Below are 17,811 nucleotides of genomic sequence, written 5' to 3' on the forward strand. Positions count from 1 at the left end.
AAAAACAAAACAAAATATATACCAGTATGAACATTCAAATCAAGCGGGCACTACAGAATGCAATATAAAACATCCAATATTGGTTGAACTTTACAGATCATTAGCATGTTTCTATGAAAATGCATTACTTGTTTCCCCAGACATTCTCAGTGCACTATATACTTCTCACATGGCATTGCTTTTAAATAAAATATTATATTTTTTCAAACTCTGTAATATGTCTTATTTTTACATTTTGATTTTCTTGGCAAGCAGAAGCAAAGGCTATGGATAGGTTGCGAACATACCGCTAATGATCTCTAAGTAGCTGTGCAGTGAACGCAGGGAATTAAAACCACCTACCTCTTTTCCTCCCATAGACTCAAACATTTTCTCAAGCTGGACTCGCAACTGCTGGATATTGTTCATCAAGATACAGGGCTATAAATAAAGTATAGCATGTGTTGTTATATGAACAAACAGATACAAACAAACTAAAACATAACAGTTGAGAATGGCCAAAAGGAAGAAGTATAAGTAAAGCGATTCAAGATTGCAATATCTGGTTCTTTTTTGCTGGAAATCCATCTTCCTATTCCAGCATAAAACTGATACATTTATGTACTACAATGAAGTTAACATTTGAGATCTCAGCATATGAATAAATCAGGCAATTCTATAACAAACTAAATTATTCCACAGGTGCACAATTTTGCATTACTTTAAAAGAGCTTTAATAATCTAAGCAATATTAGTCGCATAAACATGCCTTCATATTTTATTTTTAAAATACTATTGTTTAAACTTTTCACGTAAGCCACTGTCTTTTTTAAACTGTATGCCAAAGACTGAGGGAATCGCACTGCAAAAGATAGCAACTGCCAGATACAGAGATTAAATTAAACAGATTCTACTACGGAGGCTTTGTAAATTCGTATGGCTTTATTTACTACTTTGTAATATAAAAAAAATCTTGATAATAGAATTCTGTTTTGGCAGGATTACTGTTCCAGTGCATCTGCACATTACATTCAAACCTTCAAGAAATGAATTTCTATAATGCATCTATACTTAAACCTCACAAGAAGATGACGGGTGCTAACAGCAACCCACATACATTTAAAACCCTGTTAGTCTGTGATGCAGCTCACTGTTGGCTGAAACATGGTTTGAGTAGACTAGGGTTCAGAAGAGCATTTAAATAATTCAGCAGCCTACTCTATAAAATCTAAGGGAACTCAGGGTCAGAAAGAAAAAGGAAACTGGAGAATAAAATAGAAGATCCTTATCTAGTATTCTTAACCCTTTCATCACTCAGCCTCAATAAAGTACAGTAAATTTTAGCACACTGTCCTGAGATTCTCATCTCTCTTCCTCCCCCAACAAGTGACTTGACCTCATGTAACTACTGAACCATTCTCCCCATCCCCACCCACAAGAGGCAGCCACCCTATCCCCTTTATGTCCTGCGCCTTTTTCTATCTGATATTGGTGTTGGATCCTTAAGGATTGGGTCAGAAAGAATGTGAAAGAGGGCACTCAGCACCAGCGAACTGGGGCATCTTGGATTACATTCCAGTGAAAAGACCCCACCCCCAATTAGTTCCCCATGGAAATAAACCTGCAAACCCTTGAAAATAGCCAGTTTCTATTGTGAAAAATGTTTATTACAGCAGTGCCAACCAAGTACGTAGCCCCTTTGTTCTAGGCAGTGCACAAACACAGAGTACTAGAGTCTGTCATATCTTAAGGTTAGGGTACTGCAGTGGTTGATATTTCCATAAAAGCATAAGCAAAGCAACAGTGTTTAAAAGGCTGTTGACATTTCCTGGAAAACTTGAGAAACATTAACATTAGAAACAATTCTGCTTATATATATCCTAGTTCAATGGTTCTTCAGCTGACATCTGTGGAGCACTTGTGTCCAGGGAGCTACATCTGTTGTAATGGGGAAGCACGCCCAATCAAAACAGTGGGTAACTAACTCTGCCATCCAAGAAATTCCAGTTACTTGTGCATCAGTCTTCAAAAGAGCTCCACTGCTCATATTGCTGAATGGGAACTAAAATTTGTGAAAGAACCTTTCATTGTTGGGCGCCCTTTGGTAAATATTTAACCATGATCAAACCTGCAGATTACACTGAAATTCAGGGGATTTGGAGGATAGAACCGAAATACAAAATGAGCCAAAGAGAGATTGTATCCGATCTCTTCTATTACAAATAGAATTTAAAGGTAGGAAAGGATTAAAAGCAGTGGGTAAGCGGAAAAGGTTATGGGCAAGGAGGACAGTGAATAATAAGTATAGACAGAGAGCAATAAATACACAAATAAATAACTAAATATGCCTATGAAACAGGTAAATATACATATGAATTATATATCTATACACACATCTGCATTTCTATATATCATTGTACAACAGCTGTGTGTGTGTATACATAAAAAATTTTAAATAATGAAAAGAAAGTTTGATGCTGGATGAGACTATTATAGAATCAATGGGTCTGGGTTCAAAATAATTAGAGAAATAACAGTTTGTCTTACTACCTCTCTCTTATTTCTTTTTCAGCATATTGTGTATTTAGGATCCATTACTACCAGACATAGTGCTTACTACTGTGAGAACTCCCAGGCCACAGGACTTCAATGGGGAGTATTCATGGTAATAAACATTATGGCTAACAGTAAGTGTTTGCAGGTTCATGTCATTCGTTTATTCACTTTTGGGAGGGACCTACCTTATTGTATGCAAGAAAAGCACCCACTATGTTTTGGGTACTATAAATACATAGCCACAAAGCTCTAAAGTTGCTGCAGGGAAGGTGCGGGGCTGGGACTGAGCCGGGAGGTCGCCCACATCAGAGTCTCTCTCTTTTAAGAGCATATTTGAGAACCCCTGGTCATCTTTGTATGTCACTTCTGACATTACCTCCATGAAAAAAGCATACTTGTTACCTACTGCTTAGTTGTATTCATCTTCTTTTTGACACATCATTATTGCTTGTTTTGGAAACAATCTGTGATGTCAATAACAGATGATTATGATTTCTGATGGGGAATACAGCACATGTATTTCTTTTAAACCAGGGGTTCTCAAACTTTTTTCTTCTGAGCCCACTCCAACATGCTATAAAAACTCTACGGCTCACCTGTGCCACAATAACTGGTTTTCTGCATATAAAAGCCAGGGCCAGCATTAGGGGGTAGCAAGCAGGGCAGCTGCCTGGGGCCCCACGCCACAGGGGCTCCTGTGAAGCTACATTGCTCAGGCTTAGGCTTTAGCCCTGGGTGGCAGAGCTCAGGGCCCTCAGCTTCAGCCCCATGCAGTAGGGCTTCAGCTTTCTACCCTGGGACCCTGGATCCCAGCAAGGTTAATGCTGGCCCTGCTTGGCGGCCCCCGGAAACTTCCTCACGGCCCCCCAGGGTGCCCCGGACCCCGGGTTGAGAGCCACTGTTCTAAACAACTGCCAGTGCTCTTGGCAATAAAGGAAGAGAGAAGATAAATACATTGAACAAGTATCAGGTGAATTGTTCCTAATGAGACAGTTTTCAAAGTTTCCTCTGAGATCATAGTTGCTTATTAAGGGCCTGATCCTGCACCTGTTAATTCACTGGCAAAATTTGCATTGACTTCAATGAGAGTAGATCTGAGGCTAAAAATGTTCCCAGTTTATTGCGTATGTTGAACCTTAGAATTCTATTTATGGCAACTTAGAGGAGTCAGACAGCCAAACAGAACAACACACAAAACTGAATACCAAGCACAATGCATAAAACTGAAATATGTTCATAAACAGTGACAGGCTGTGGGGAAATATGATGATACATTTAATAAAGAAATATACACCATAGAAAATGTAAAGCTATGTCTGTTTTTTATTTGAAAAGTTCCTGTAAATTTTATTGAATGGAATTAATAAAATGGTCCTAAAATAAATTTGATAACTTTGCACTTAACTACAATCATAAAGCAGTATTTATTTAAATCTCTTCTATCAAATGAAAGACAGGAGATGGTGTTTTAGTATAACTTGGGATCACCAAATCAAATGAAATCTTGTTAATCTAGAAATATGAATTTCAAATAGATGATTTCTAATAAAAATAAGTTATCTTTCTATAAAGTCATTTGTTGTAATCCTTTATGACTTTTCTCCGTTACAAAGCCATAATGAGAACAACCTTATCCAAAGCCTTAGCAAAGATTAGCGTTCCAGGGTGACTTCAGAAATCAATCACTTCAATGATGAAAAAAATCCCATTGGAAAGACTAAGAGGCAACACAAACAGTGTGATTTGATGACCTAACATTAGGTATCAGAGTCCATTCATTCTAGAAAACAGTTAATTTGATTTAATGCTGGGATTAATTTGAAATGAACTGTAAGTACAATACTACAAATCTTAATTCACTTGCACACTACATGTAAAGTGCAATTGTCTATGGCAACATATTGGGCCAAACCCATATATAAACAACCGTCTGGAGCAGGTGGGCTGGATTACTGAGAGATGCATGAGGGGGAAAAACAGGGGATGCATTCACTCCCACATCACGGGAGATACTCTGCCCCAAGGTATTTTCAGCTCAGTGGCTCCTGTGGGAGGTAGGGAGAATCCATGTAAAGACACACAACACTTGCATGTGTATATCTATATCTACACTGATTGCTTATTTCCGCTACTTATGGCAATAGCTCACAAGATGAAGAACCTTGACTGAACCATGAAAATGCCCTGCTGGGCAAACTTATGACAACATGGTATTCTGGTATGTTGTGAACTGACTAGCTGCGTTTCTTGGCTGCCAAGCCTGGCTTGCTGCTTAGTGTCTTCTTTCTGATGTAAGCAAGATTTAAGCATTGCCAGATGCAAAATGTGTGGAAATCTCCTTATGTATGTCTTTTTCAATATGTTTTCGGTAGGGGCTCCAAAGATGAAGATATTTGAAGTAGAAAGGGAGTCTGAAATATGACACATCCATATGAATAAAATTCATTCCCTTGTAGAAATATTTATATAAAACCACTGCCTAAAGTTACAGGTTTCTAAACTCTCTCATTACTCTTAGTTTTATTTACTGACATTATATTAAATGTAATTGCATAGTAAGCAGAGAATATTTAAGTCTTTTTCCACCATACGTATCGCTATGGTTTGGTAGAAAAATTAATATTTCAAATGTTGTCTGTGGTGGTTAGAAGAGGAAGGAACCAAGGACTGTTGCTCTTTGGCTATTAGAGAAACAAGGTGGGTGAGGTAATATCTTTTATTGGACCAACTTCTGTTCGTGAGAGAGACAAGCTTTCAAGCTTACACCAAGCTCTTCTTCAGGTTTGGGAAATGTACACTGCGTACAGCTATTTAGCTATACCATATTTCTGATTTCTTTTGTTGTATATGCTGGTGACCTTTGGATTGTGATAATATCAAGCTCCTGTGACAACGAGGGCATATTATTTCCATTTTTCCATTTATTCATTTCAGTTCCAATCTCACCAACATATTTCCTCCCCCAGTTCTATGTGTGAAAAAAATAATTTGTGCTCCAGTTTAGTTCTCAACTTTCATAAATCTATAAAAGCGTTCTGAACTTCTGGGTTTTTGAACAACAGCTTTTCATTTTCTCAAAATCTTTTACTTTAGCTTAGTTTAGGATACTGGGCCCAGTCCTGCCAGAAGCCGGGATTCTTCTCCAAACACCCTTAAGTTGTCTAGACTCGAGTGGGAGTTGATGTGCAAAGAACCTCACAGAATGCCCACCCCATTCAGGGACGGTTTGCTGGGACCAGCAACGGGTGAGACCATCCTTCTGCGCTCTGGGAGGATTTTTCTGTATTCTGAGTTTCATGTGGCTGCTCCCTATTTGTTCTTTGCCAATCCCCTGCAGTGCCAAATAGGACAATTTGTATGCTGTGGCTGGTGGCTAATAGCTCTGCTCCCTCTCTAGAAGGGACTGGGAGAGGGTTATTTACTGCAGGACTTTCCTGGCTTTCAGCATCATTTTGCTGAGCTGTCTCTTCCCCCGGCACTGGTTCCTGCACATCCTAATTTGTTATTGCTATGACCAGGTGTCCTGTGGGCTTTGATTTTCACCTGATCACCTTTTAGGGGTTGAGAAAGGATTCTCCAGGACTATAGACTAGCCATTCAGTCTGGGATTTTCTATCTCCCCAGCACGGCCCAATCTTTTGGGGCTGGAGAACACTGTCCCTTTAACAGCTATGTATTTCTCCCAAACATTGCTGTTGGTCCAGGAACAATTAACATAATCCCATACCTGTGCATAAAGATGTGACAGGTAAAGGCCAGGTCCTGCAAATGACTTTGACTGGTTTGAACCTAAATATACGGACAGAATGAGGTACCTCTTGGGTTGCACCTTAGTTACTCAGATGAGGACAAAGTAGTACATAGTTATGGTATATGCCAACTCCTGCTGAAGTACTCATTGGGCAAGGCCCAGCAAGGCCTTTTCTGGGTGTATTGGTCTTGATGGCACAGTAGTGACACCACACACTGGGTCAGTTTGCTGCAGGGATGTTCCTTGGTTATATTAAGTCGTTAATAATATTGTAACGCTTATTTAACTGCACCGTCTGTGTCTTATTTACTGCTGTGTCCATTGGGCTTGTTATGCAAGAATTCTCTGCAGCCAACAAGACAGCACAATAGTTTACCATTCTTTTTCTCTACTGCATGGAGAAGATGATGGGTGGAGGTGAGGATGTGTCATATTACAGTCATTTATCATTTACTGGGATTTAGGAGAGAACAATATAGGATTCTGTCACACACAAAAACCTCCTTAATTTAGAGCTAAGGTTTTTGGGTGCAAATCTCCATCAACGTAATCACTTCAAATATAGGAAATCACTAGTTTCTTCCACACTTCTCTGTGCATAGTATTTCTCCTTCTAATATTAATTTCCCCTTTCTTTCACCAACCCCCATCAGTTGTTATATTACAATGTAAATAATCAAGGAAAATAGGTTATCCTCTGGGAAAAAACCTCTCCCTTTTTTCATTCATTTTCTTGCAATAAAAATGATCATATTTCCAGTTAATATAATAAGACTTCTAAGTGCACTTTTTAAAGACAGAAATAATATCAGAAATAATATTAGTATTTTTTAAATTTTACTTACCAAAATTTCTTTATCACAGTATGAACTGAAGTCATTTGAAATAATTGCAGCATACTGAAGAAGCACTTTGTTGATAGTCTGGGGTGGAAAAGGAAATGTTTAATTGAGATACATAATCATGTAACAGTCTCTGAAGAATGGTAAGTAAAAATACAAAATAGTATTCAAGTGAAAATAGAGGCTTGTTTTCAAAGCAGATAATATTTGTAAATGATAGAAAATTGTCCTGGATTAAATTTACAAAATTTTAGTTTGCATTTGCTTAGAAAATTGGAAAGGTCACATTTTAAATCCCTTCACAATGGATAATGTTTCTTTTTTAATGTAATGTAATTTTCTATAAGAGAAATACTTTGCATTTAGTTATACTGACATTGAGAAGTAAGAACATTGAGGGGCTCTAGTTTGTGCATTGTGCAACATATACTAAGCAGAACATTAGTGATGCTCAAAATCCTCTAGGGTGACAACCTACAGATTAAAATGTAATGGAAAAATAAGAACCAAAGGAGCAATGTTTAAACCTCAGCAATGTGAACGTAATCCTCAACAATCATGTGAATATGTACTTTGTTTACAGACTGAGAAAAGTGATGAAAGCACAGAATTATGTGTAAATACAAACTATTTCTTAGCCCTTGGCACTGTCATGGAATTTTAAAGCTTGCAAGACTGTGGCAATCCAAGTAGAAAGTTGGCCTTACACAATGTGTAAGCTTATCAAACAGCAGATCAATAAACCTAGAAAAAACAGGCGGCTGATCCACCCCCAGCTGTTCAAACTTGCCTTCAAATATGATAGAGAAAATTACTTTTGGCCTTTACTTGAAGTGTGATATTTCACTTGCACACAGCACCACATTTTCCAGATAGGTTTATTATAACTATAGTTAAGGCTCTATAACAAACCCTGATTTTCAAGTATATCTAGTGATATACTTTTCAAGTGATCACCCTGTATTAGCAGTATTACCTCTACCTTCTTGTAGTTATTATTCTGGGAGTTAAGGGAAATACTGTAAATACTCAGGTGATATTATTTAATTATCTAAGGCAACTGGCAAGTCTTTAAGGGCGAACCCTGTAAACTCAGCTGTTAATACCCACAGAAGGTTAGAACTTGACATGCAAGGTCTCAGCAGTGGAGTCTATTTTCAAAGGAAAAACATGCTTAATCTTTGGCATTCAGAAAAATAAACTTGTTTACGGTCTAAAACTTGAGACTCAGCCCATAGAACCCAGAAATAACCTTAGGTTAACAAATAAACAAAAAATGGCAGGTGAATAGCACATGACGTAGCTTAACCACTTATGGTATTTTGAGAAACAAAATGAGCAAAATAATAATATCTGGCTCTTGCATAGTGCTTTTCATCAACAGATCTCAAAGTGCTTTACAAAGGAGAAAACCATTATTATCCCATTTTAAAGATGGGGAAACTGAGGTACAAAGCGGTGAAATGACTTGCCCAAGGTCACCTAACAATGCAGTGGTAGCTGGATTTAGAATAGCATCTAAGTCTCCTGAATAGCACTTAAGTGTCCTGAATCCTGGTCCAGTTCTCTATCCACTAAGCCATGCTGCCTGCCTCCCCTTCCAAAGCAAAGCCCACAGCTGGGAGCTCTGGGGAGGAAAGACCTATGAGGATTCCCTCCTAGAGTTTCTCCCCCATCATACACTGCAAATAGGCCCCAGGACCCACTCCCAAGCCCTGTAGATTCTGGAGGATCAGTTAGAAATGAGGGTCTTTGTCATAGCACTGGCCCTGGCCCCTGGCCCTGGCCCGTAGAATTGCTACCTGGCAATTCTATGGTATCTCTTTAACAAGTATAGAAGGTCATATACTCTTCTGTACTGAGCTGATGATTGATGCTGTTGGGGTGGGGTAAGGTGGCTCAAAGTAAACTTTCCTCTCTCCAAACCTGGGGCTCTGGCTTTGGCCCTCCTGTCCTGACACATTCCTATCATGCATTCCCCATTCCTGACATTCCCCTTATATCAGAGGTGGGGGAAGTAAATGGTGTAAAGTCAGCTATGCCTGCTTTATGTCATCTTAGGACATCCCCATTCTGGGGAATCTTTAGAAGCTCGTTTAGGCTGGTTAGGTCCCTTTAAGCTGCTCTGAAGATTCAAAAAGGTCTTAGCAGGGGCCAAGGATCTGGCTCAAAATGTTGGAAGGATACTGTATAGCTAGAAATATTGTACAATAAAGTAAGTTAAGAAATCCTGGCTGATAGACCTTAAGCAGGGAGTATTTCTCAATGGTGAAACCTTAAAATGGAGAAAGAGAGGGCAGCACATAAGATCCCACAGAGAGCAGTACTTTTCAATGTATTCTTTAGCAATCCACAGAAAATGGAAAATCGTTGATTTTAAGTGACATCAGAGAATGAGAGATGAACTGGCCGCACTGGATCTTCAAGAAAAGCTCATAAATTCACCACGCTTCCAAAACAGCCTAACAGAACAAACTATCCATCAGCAGGACCAACATGCCAATGAGGTGGCAGAGCAAGAAATAAAACAAACAAACTCTGGAGGGGCTTCAACCAACAATGCTTTGGTGCCAAAACTATGCAGAAGTAAGGCTCCAGATTTCTTCCAGCCATCCCACAAACCTGACAGATCACTATATGTTTCACTGATGAATCCCTCTGAAATCTAAGTAGTGATTCAATGATTAACAAGAACACCAAAGTTGTTAAGACATTTGGTAACATATGCTTATATCTAGTTCTATTATAACTTGAAGTCCAGAGGAGATTAGAGTTCCTCAAACTGGGTGATCAATTAAGAGAAAATAAACTGGTCATTTCCCAAGAATAAAAACAAAATAACTTCTCTAAGGCTCCTGGTCTGCAACAGGGAATATGGGTTCTAAATAACATTAGAATGTTTTTAAGCACAATGACAACAGAACGTCGCTTTCTCCGAAATGTGGTCAAGATGCATTGATTTTAATCTACCTTCGCAAATCTTCTCATTAAATGAGACAGTGCTTCAGGATTAGGACACTCCAGTTTCCTGATAATCTCGAAGCTTTGATTGAGTTGTGTGAAGACATCTACCACAGAGCAAGAGAAAAGGGCATGATCTGATGTTCGCTGGAACTAGAGGAGAATAAAGAGGGGGAGGGAACAAAAAACCCAATTAAAAAGAGTTAACATTTGCAGATCCATGTTCTGACAATACAACAGTATTCATTGAATTTCTAACACTTCTAAATCCATCCTAGAGCCAGAAAATGAAAATTTTAAAAAAATTGCTTGCACTTTTAAGGGGTGTAACACAGACAGTAATTTGATGTGTTCTTTTGTGCTCTTCTGGGAACAGAATGAAGCTTTACAAACTTCAGCAATAGTCCTGCACTGGGATCTGCTAGTGTAGATACTTATACCTGTATGGAGTCTCATTGGCTTCATTAGCACTCCAAAGAATCTGTGCTACAGGGCTGCATTTCAGGACCAGGACATAAATATTTAGCCTTCTTTGGAGCTGTACCATGAGTATCTGAATCTCTGCACAAAATATGTGGCATGGTATCCTGGTTCCACTGACGTCAACAGCAACACTCCGATTGGCTTCAACAGGGCCAGGATTTTACCCATGGTTTTTTTGGTCTGACAACAATATAATCTTATGGAGTGTCACTTGCAGCAAATGCGACTTGAATTTAATAACTTTAGATACTCCCCCTCCTAGCTGGAGAATGCTTTTACTATATTAATATGGCATTGCTGTAGTGATATTTGTATCCTTGCACTGCATGAATAAACATGCGATAAAGATATTTTTCTATAAAAATATTCATCCAAAAGGGTGCTCAGCTGAAAGGTCTGTATAAACCAATGCAGAAACTATAGAAAGGAACCTCTGAAGGCCTGACACCTCACAGATTAAACGTAGCAGCTGCTGGACGTGCAAAGCAGCACTAAGCACTAGTCTAGGGCAAGCAACTAAGTTCTACAACTGCAATTGGAAGCGGCACCTAGGTAGGTAAAAAATCATTCAGGAGTTGGAACCTGGCCATAGGGTGAGCATTGAAGGGTAAGTACTGGCCAGTAATGACTCTGCATAACGTGTGATATCTAATAAGGACACAGCATAAGGAGTACCTATACTGTAGGGACATTGTAATACCAAATCTCTTTCCTGCAGTAATACAATTTTTTATAAAAAGGACTTACTCCATCTTTTTTGTCTCTTTCCAGTGCTCCATGAAGAAACTCCATTGAGACATCTTCATTTTCATCCAACCATTGAATGACAAAAGGCTCAAACCATCTAAAAATTACAACCATTGATGTTTCATGTTTGCCTTAAAATATTCATTTTATTCTGGAATATACATAGAGTTATTGCTCTTTTATGACATTAAGGGACTTTAATATTGTGATTATATATAATATCAACCATTTGGATTTTGATCTGACTTCTAAACTGTCCTCATAATTGTTTCATTCATACATTATTGCATATGGTATGCTTTGGATTTGCATGGATAAACTCAGTTTTGGCAGCTGCAAAAATGGAGTTTTGAAAGATGTCACACTCAGTATTAGAGTTGCAAATATGATCCTTTTATTTTGGCCAATTTTAATTATTAAATAGCATTACAATTTGTTATTTAACTGCTTTCACATCATAAGCATTAATTCTGCTAAAACACTAATTGCTATAAATGGGAGTTGTATGTGCCTTTTATGGAGAAGGGCTTGCCCCTTAGACAGTAACATTAAAATAAATACCAAATTTGTGTATATCTAGAGAACCAGCATATGGGCTGCATTAGTAGGAGCATTGCCAGCAGATCGAGGGAAGTGATTATTTTCCTCTATTCGGCACTGGTGAGGCCACATCTGGAGTATTGTGTCCAGTTTTGGACCCCCCACTACAGAGAGGATTTGGACAAATTGGAAAGAGTCCAGCGGAGGGCAACGAAAATGATTCGGGCATTGGGGCACATGACTTACGAGGAGAGGATGAGGGAACTGGGCTTATTTAGTCTGCAGAAGAGAAGACTGAGGGGGGGATTTGATAGCTGCTTTCAACTACCTGAAAGGGGGTTCCAAAGAGGATGGATCTAGACTGTTCCCAGTGGTGGCAGATGACAGAACAAGAAGCAATGGTCTCAAGTTGCAGTGGGGGAGGTCTAGGTTGGACATTAGGAAAAACTATTTCACTAGGAGGGTGGTGAAGCACTGGAATGGGTTACCTGGGGAGGTGGTGGAATCTCCATCTTTAGAGGTTTTTAAGGCCTGGCTTGACAAAGCACTGGCCGGGATGATTTAGTTGGGCTTGGTCCTTTTTTGAGCAGGGGGTTGGACAAGATGACCTCCTGAGGTCTCTTCCAACCCTAATCTTCTATGATTCTATGAATATGTATATAAACATATGGGGCCCCATAACCCCCTCCCACAGTTGAAAATATAGGAAGGAATTCTGAGCAAAGACAGCTTTAAAGGTTCTCTCCTAGAGTTCCTTTCTTATCAATTTATTGGGAGTTTCTCAATCCCACAGAACTGGCCATGAGATCTCCCTTCATCCTGGAAGCATTTTGAATCATACTACTAAGGGAGCTTTCAGGCTGTGGCTGCCCCTAAAGTCCTTGCAATGGGGGCTCTCAGTAGCAAAGATAAAGAGGCTGTATTATCTTTTCTAAGGAATCTCTATGGGGCTGGAGGAGGATGATCTATTTCTCCTCTGTTTCCTCCCCAACCAAGCAGGATTGGGGACATCATGCACAGATCAAGGTGCATGTGCGTGTGAGCTTCTATGGTCTGATAATTAGAAAGTGTCTTTTATCAAGAATGATTCTACTGGTTTTTTGTTTTCTTAGCATATATTTGGATTCTTACTAATAATGGGATGAGCTGGAGGTACTTTTACTTTGGTAAAACCTCAGCTGTGGTATATTTTATTTGCAGTGTTGGATTTATGGTCTATGGAAACCAATGACAGACCCCAAACTTTCTGAGGCAAGTTATTGGAATTCTAAAAATCAGAAGACATAGGACCAAAAATGTGAATTAACTGCAGCAAGAGAGAAGAAAAGAGAAGCAGCAGAAGAAAATTAGTCATATGGAATAAAACCTTTTATTGCTCTTATTGCCCATTAGTACTGTATCTTACTCCAGGTTTTGGCAAGAAATGACTATAATGACAAATAACTAATACTGTTGCCATACCCACATTTTCTGCCATCCTCTGGCCTTAGGATTTTGCCATTTGTGAAACCCTTCTATTAAATACTATTGTTGAATAAACACATTAATCTGAAATGGTTAACAATTTTTAAAATATCTGGTATAACTTATTTTTGGGAATAAAGAATTAAGGGGGAAATGTGTGCAGAGTATAGAGAAAGGGTTATTAGTGCTGCTTAGCTTAAATGCACTCTGCTTTTAGTGTTATAATGGATAAATATTTAAAGAAAATAAAACTTAACAAGCAGAGCACAAACTCAGGGGAAATTCTCCCCACTACTTACAGAGAATACTCGGGCACTGCTTCCTGGAAGACAGGGAGTTCTCGCACATACTCATTATAAAACCATTTCACTTTGAAGTGCAAATTCATATAATCTGTGCTCTTGCATAACCGCTGCTTTTCATGTTCTATAGAATAGAGAAAATAAAAACATTTCATAAACTTCTGATTGTAAATAACATTCTTGTGTCTCAATGCACTTTCTAACGTTACTAGCACTAGTGAAATAAATTATACAGTACTTGCATCTGAGGGCAAGCGGTCTAATTTCTCAGACAAACTCAGCACCCATAGTTTCAACTGTGGCTTCTCAGCATCCCTGGAAAATGTCAGGCCACAAATTATGTAAAACATTTTGAAGCCCCCATCACTGAAATGATCTTTAGCTATTTGTGAAGTAAAGAGAATATTTCACAGAGTAAGTAGAATGCTGTAGTGTTTTGCAAAAGTGAAGAATGAAGATTCAATAAAAGAAGGAGAATATTCTAATAGTGTATATATCAAACTCTCTTCCCTTATTCTGATTCCTCTTAGAGTGGTATGAAGTGCACTGGAAAAGAAGATAGACAAGAAATAAAAATATAGCCATGAGATAAACAAATGAAAATAATAGCTAGCCATAACTATTGGAAAAGTCTGAAGAAGTGACTACTGTAGCTCTAAACAGATTGCACTTATAGTGTGTACTTAAAAAGGAGTACTTGTGGCACCTTAGAGACTAACAAATTTATTTGAGCATAAGCTTTTGTGAGCTACAGCTCACTTCATCGGATGCATTCAGTGGAAAATACAGTGAGGAGATTTATATACACACAGAACATGAAAAAATGGGTGTTATCATACACACTGTAAGCAGAGTGATCACTTAAGATGAGCTATTACCAGCAGGAGAGAGGGGTAGTGGGAAGAAGAAGACACCCCCACAACTCTTAATATATTTGATTTTTTTCATCCTCTGCACCACCAATTGAAGAGCCATTTTGATAGTGTTATTATTTAAAATTTGGTGCCTCCACCTGCCTACATATTCCTATCCAGGGATGTAAGAGGGGGAAGTTTCTCCCAATACACAGAACAGCTAGAAGATGTATTTGACTCTGGTAGCAATTTTTGTCAGTATCTCAGTTGTGCAGAAATTATATTACAGTAGGGGAGTGGAATGGGGACACTGTTTGTTGCTTGTAAACTCCATTTACTTACAGCATTTCAATTTCATGAAAAGCACAGGTAAAGTTGTGCCTTTCCAGGGATCACCTTACACCTGGGCCCAGCAAGCAGGCTTTGCATGTGGCCATTTTCTATTTTTTTTAAACCACATTCCAACTCTATATTCGGATTTTGGAATAAAGGGCCTCTGTCTACAGATATTTTGGAAGTTTCAAAAATTCAAACACCTCCCCCTCCTCCCACCGTTTCAGGTAAATCAAAAAGTTTCACTTAGATTTTGAAGCTTTTTCATTTAAAATTTTTTAAAATAAAATTGAAGGAAAGTTCTAAATGAAAAGTGGTTTCAAACAGAAACTTCTAAATGTTTAGACTGAAACAATTAAGTGAAATGGATGCAAACTTGTAAAATGTTTTGGTTCACCTGAAACTGCATTTTTCACTGTAAAAAAAAAATTTACCCAGCTCTACTTCCAACTGAGAATGAGAATGTCACTACTTGATAGTTGCAAAAACTGTAATAATCCTAACTTTAGACATATGTAAAAGCTATTTTGAAGGCAATCCACTTTAGTAATAATGCTGATGTGTGGTCCACCTAAACAACAAGGGAATGCAAGAGAACACCAGGTGTGGGGGGATGTGGAACTTTTTACTGTGGATGAAGGAACCATGAAATGCATTCCTTCACCTCCCACCAGCTGTGCACTGAAGGACTGTGCCATCAAACAGGGAGTCAGAGAATGAACAATTAGCTTATGGCAACTTCGTATATTGTCAAAATGTTTCCATTCCAAGGAATGGGTAAGAGCTTAAGATCATTACCGATACACTTCATGTATGGATTTCATGTAAAATACTGACAAGCTGTAGTTATTAAAGGAAGGACAAGTTCCTTTTTATGAATAAAGCATGTACAAATTTCCTTTAAAAATAAACTCTGCAATTGCATAATATCCAAAGCTAGTACCTGTGTTCTGTTGTCTCAGGCAAACTAGCAAATCTCTGTGCCTACCAGCCCACAGTTTTCTGTCAATCGTATTTTGCTGTCCTAGACTACCACCCATAGCAGAGTGAGCCACTAGCAGTTACAAATCATCTAGTTATCCAAACAGTTCCCTATTTTTGCTCTACCTCTTTGCCACTGCAAAAATGTAGAAAACCTTAGAGTCTGATTTTTTTAAAACAAGCCAGAGAGAGAGAGATTTTTGTGTGTGACTTGACTTCATATTAACGTCTCTCCATACAGTTACCCAGCCAACACTTTAAAGATGAAAATAAAACAAACTAGAAAACGTTACATTTGACGAATTGCAAGGACAGATTCAAACACAGACTCTTAACTGTTACTATGATTTCAGTGCTTATACTAACCCAACCACGATAAGCAAAATTGATGAGAATGTAAGTGTTGGTTTCACACAGTCCAGTAGAGTTTAAATGATTCTTTAACATTTATTTAGTAGCCATATCTACTGCATATTTAATTTTGACAACTAAAATTCAAATCTCTCATTAAATTTACAAAATAAAACATTTAATTAGTTCCTTGAACTGCTGCATAATAATTTTGTATACAATTTCATCTCTGGAATGTAAATAAGCTTAACCTTCAGTGCTACGAATATTTTACCACAAGGATAAAAATGCTTCATAAAAATTATGTTATCTAAAAACTATTTGTGAAGAGAACTCACTCCACCTTTTCTTGTATGTTCCCAAAGTTCCCTGAGGAAACTCACTGACACATCTTTGCACTAAGAAAACAATTTAAAAATGTATCTCAGTTTTTAAAAGGCATCATTGGCTCAATGAATGCTGGAAATGGAACAGTAGAAATCACCAGGAGCTCATCTCCCAATATGCAATAAAACAGTCAAAGGAAAGAAAGTCTTCAGATTCAGCAGGACAGATGCCTAGGGCACTAACAAATTCACGGTCCATTTTCGTCAATTTTACGGTTATAGGAGTTTAAAAATCATAAAATGTCATGATTTCAGCTATTTAAATCTGAAATTTCATGGTGGTGTAATTGTAATCCAAAAAGGATTTGCATGTGTGGGGAAGGGGAGGGGGTCCGCAAGGTTATTGTGGGGCGGGGGCTGTGGTACTGCAGCAGCAGCAGCAGCGCAGACATAAAGGTGGTATGGCATAGCATTACCACCCTTAGTTCTGCACTGCTGTTGATGGGGCGCTGCCTTTGGAGCTGGGCACCCGGCCAACAGCTGCCACTCTCTGGCCACCCAGCTCTGAAGTCAGTGCAGAAGTTAGAGTGGCAATACTGCAATCCCCCTACAATAACCTTGCCACCCCCCTGCAACTCCCTTTTGGGTCAGGACCCCCAATTTGAGAAACATTGGTCCCTGCCCTGAAATCTGTATAGTATAGGGTAAAAGCAGACAAAGGAGCAGATTTCATGGGGAGAGACCAGATTTCACAGCCCGTGATGTGTTTTTCATGGCCACGAATTTGGTAGGGCCCTACAGATGCCAAATAAACACACTGGCATACACTGAAGGGAAGTGAGTCCCAGAGATGCCCTGCCTCTCCTTCTCTTGAAATTATACCAACAGATGGTCAGCTGTTCCATACTCACCAATCTTTGTTACTGTGATTAGATACAAACAGAAATGGGTCCAAGTCAAAAAGCATGGACATGGATCCAAACTTCCACAACATTTGTGTGTGTAGGTCCAGGGTGTTAATTGAGCCCATTATAGAGATGGGGCTGGCACTAAAGTTTCAGACTAGGGGCCCAATTTATAAAGGTATTTAGGCATTTCAAATGCAAATAGGTACATAACCTGCTTTGTACACAATACTTAGGCACCTAACTGCCATTGAAACCTATTTTGATCTTTGGTACCTAAATACTTTTGTAAATCTGGTTCTAGATCTAAACTTCAACAAACTTCAAGATCTAGGCCCATTTTTCCATATACAACCAACAGACAGTCCCCTAGGTAGAAAATAAATCTCCAGTTATTAATATACTTTAAAGCTACCTTATGTCTTGAAAAATATAC

At 38.6% G+C, this 17,811-nt stretch overlaps 1 protein-coding gene across 1 annotated transcript in view; it reads right to left on the minus strand.

Annotated features, from left to right (window-relative positions):
• The window catches only part of UNC13C (unc-13 homolog C), a 397,169-nt gene that overhangs the window by 93,701 nt on the left and 285,657 nt on the right, over nucleotides 1–17,811 (minus strand). The window contains exons 19-23 of the mRNA XM_074966314.1: nucleotides 13,623–13,749; nucleotides 11,320–11,416; nucleotides 10,099–10,242; nucleotides 7,132–7,209; nucleotides 343–420 (exon numbers count right to left, since the gene is read on the minus strand). Coding sequence (XP_074822415.1) covers nucleotides 343–420; nucleotides 7,132–7,209; nucleotides 10,099–10,242; nucleotides 11,320–11,416; nucleotides 13,623–13,749 — 524 coding nt within the window. The remainder of the gene's footprint in view (nucleotides 1–342; nucleotides 421–7,131; nucleotides 7,210–10,098; nucleotides 10,243–11,319; nucleotides 11,417–13,622; nucleotides 13,750–17,811) is intronic.

This window comes from Natator depressus, chromosome 10 (assembly GCF_965152275.1).
Source record: "Natator depressus isolate rNatDep1 chromosome 10, rNatDep2.hap1, whole genome shotgun sequence".
NCBI classification, from domain to species: Eukaryota; Metazoa; Chordata; order Testudines; family Cheloniidae; genus Natator; species Natator depressus.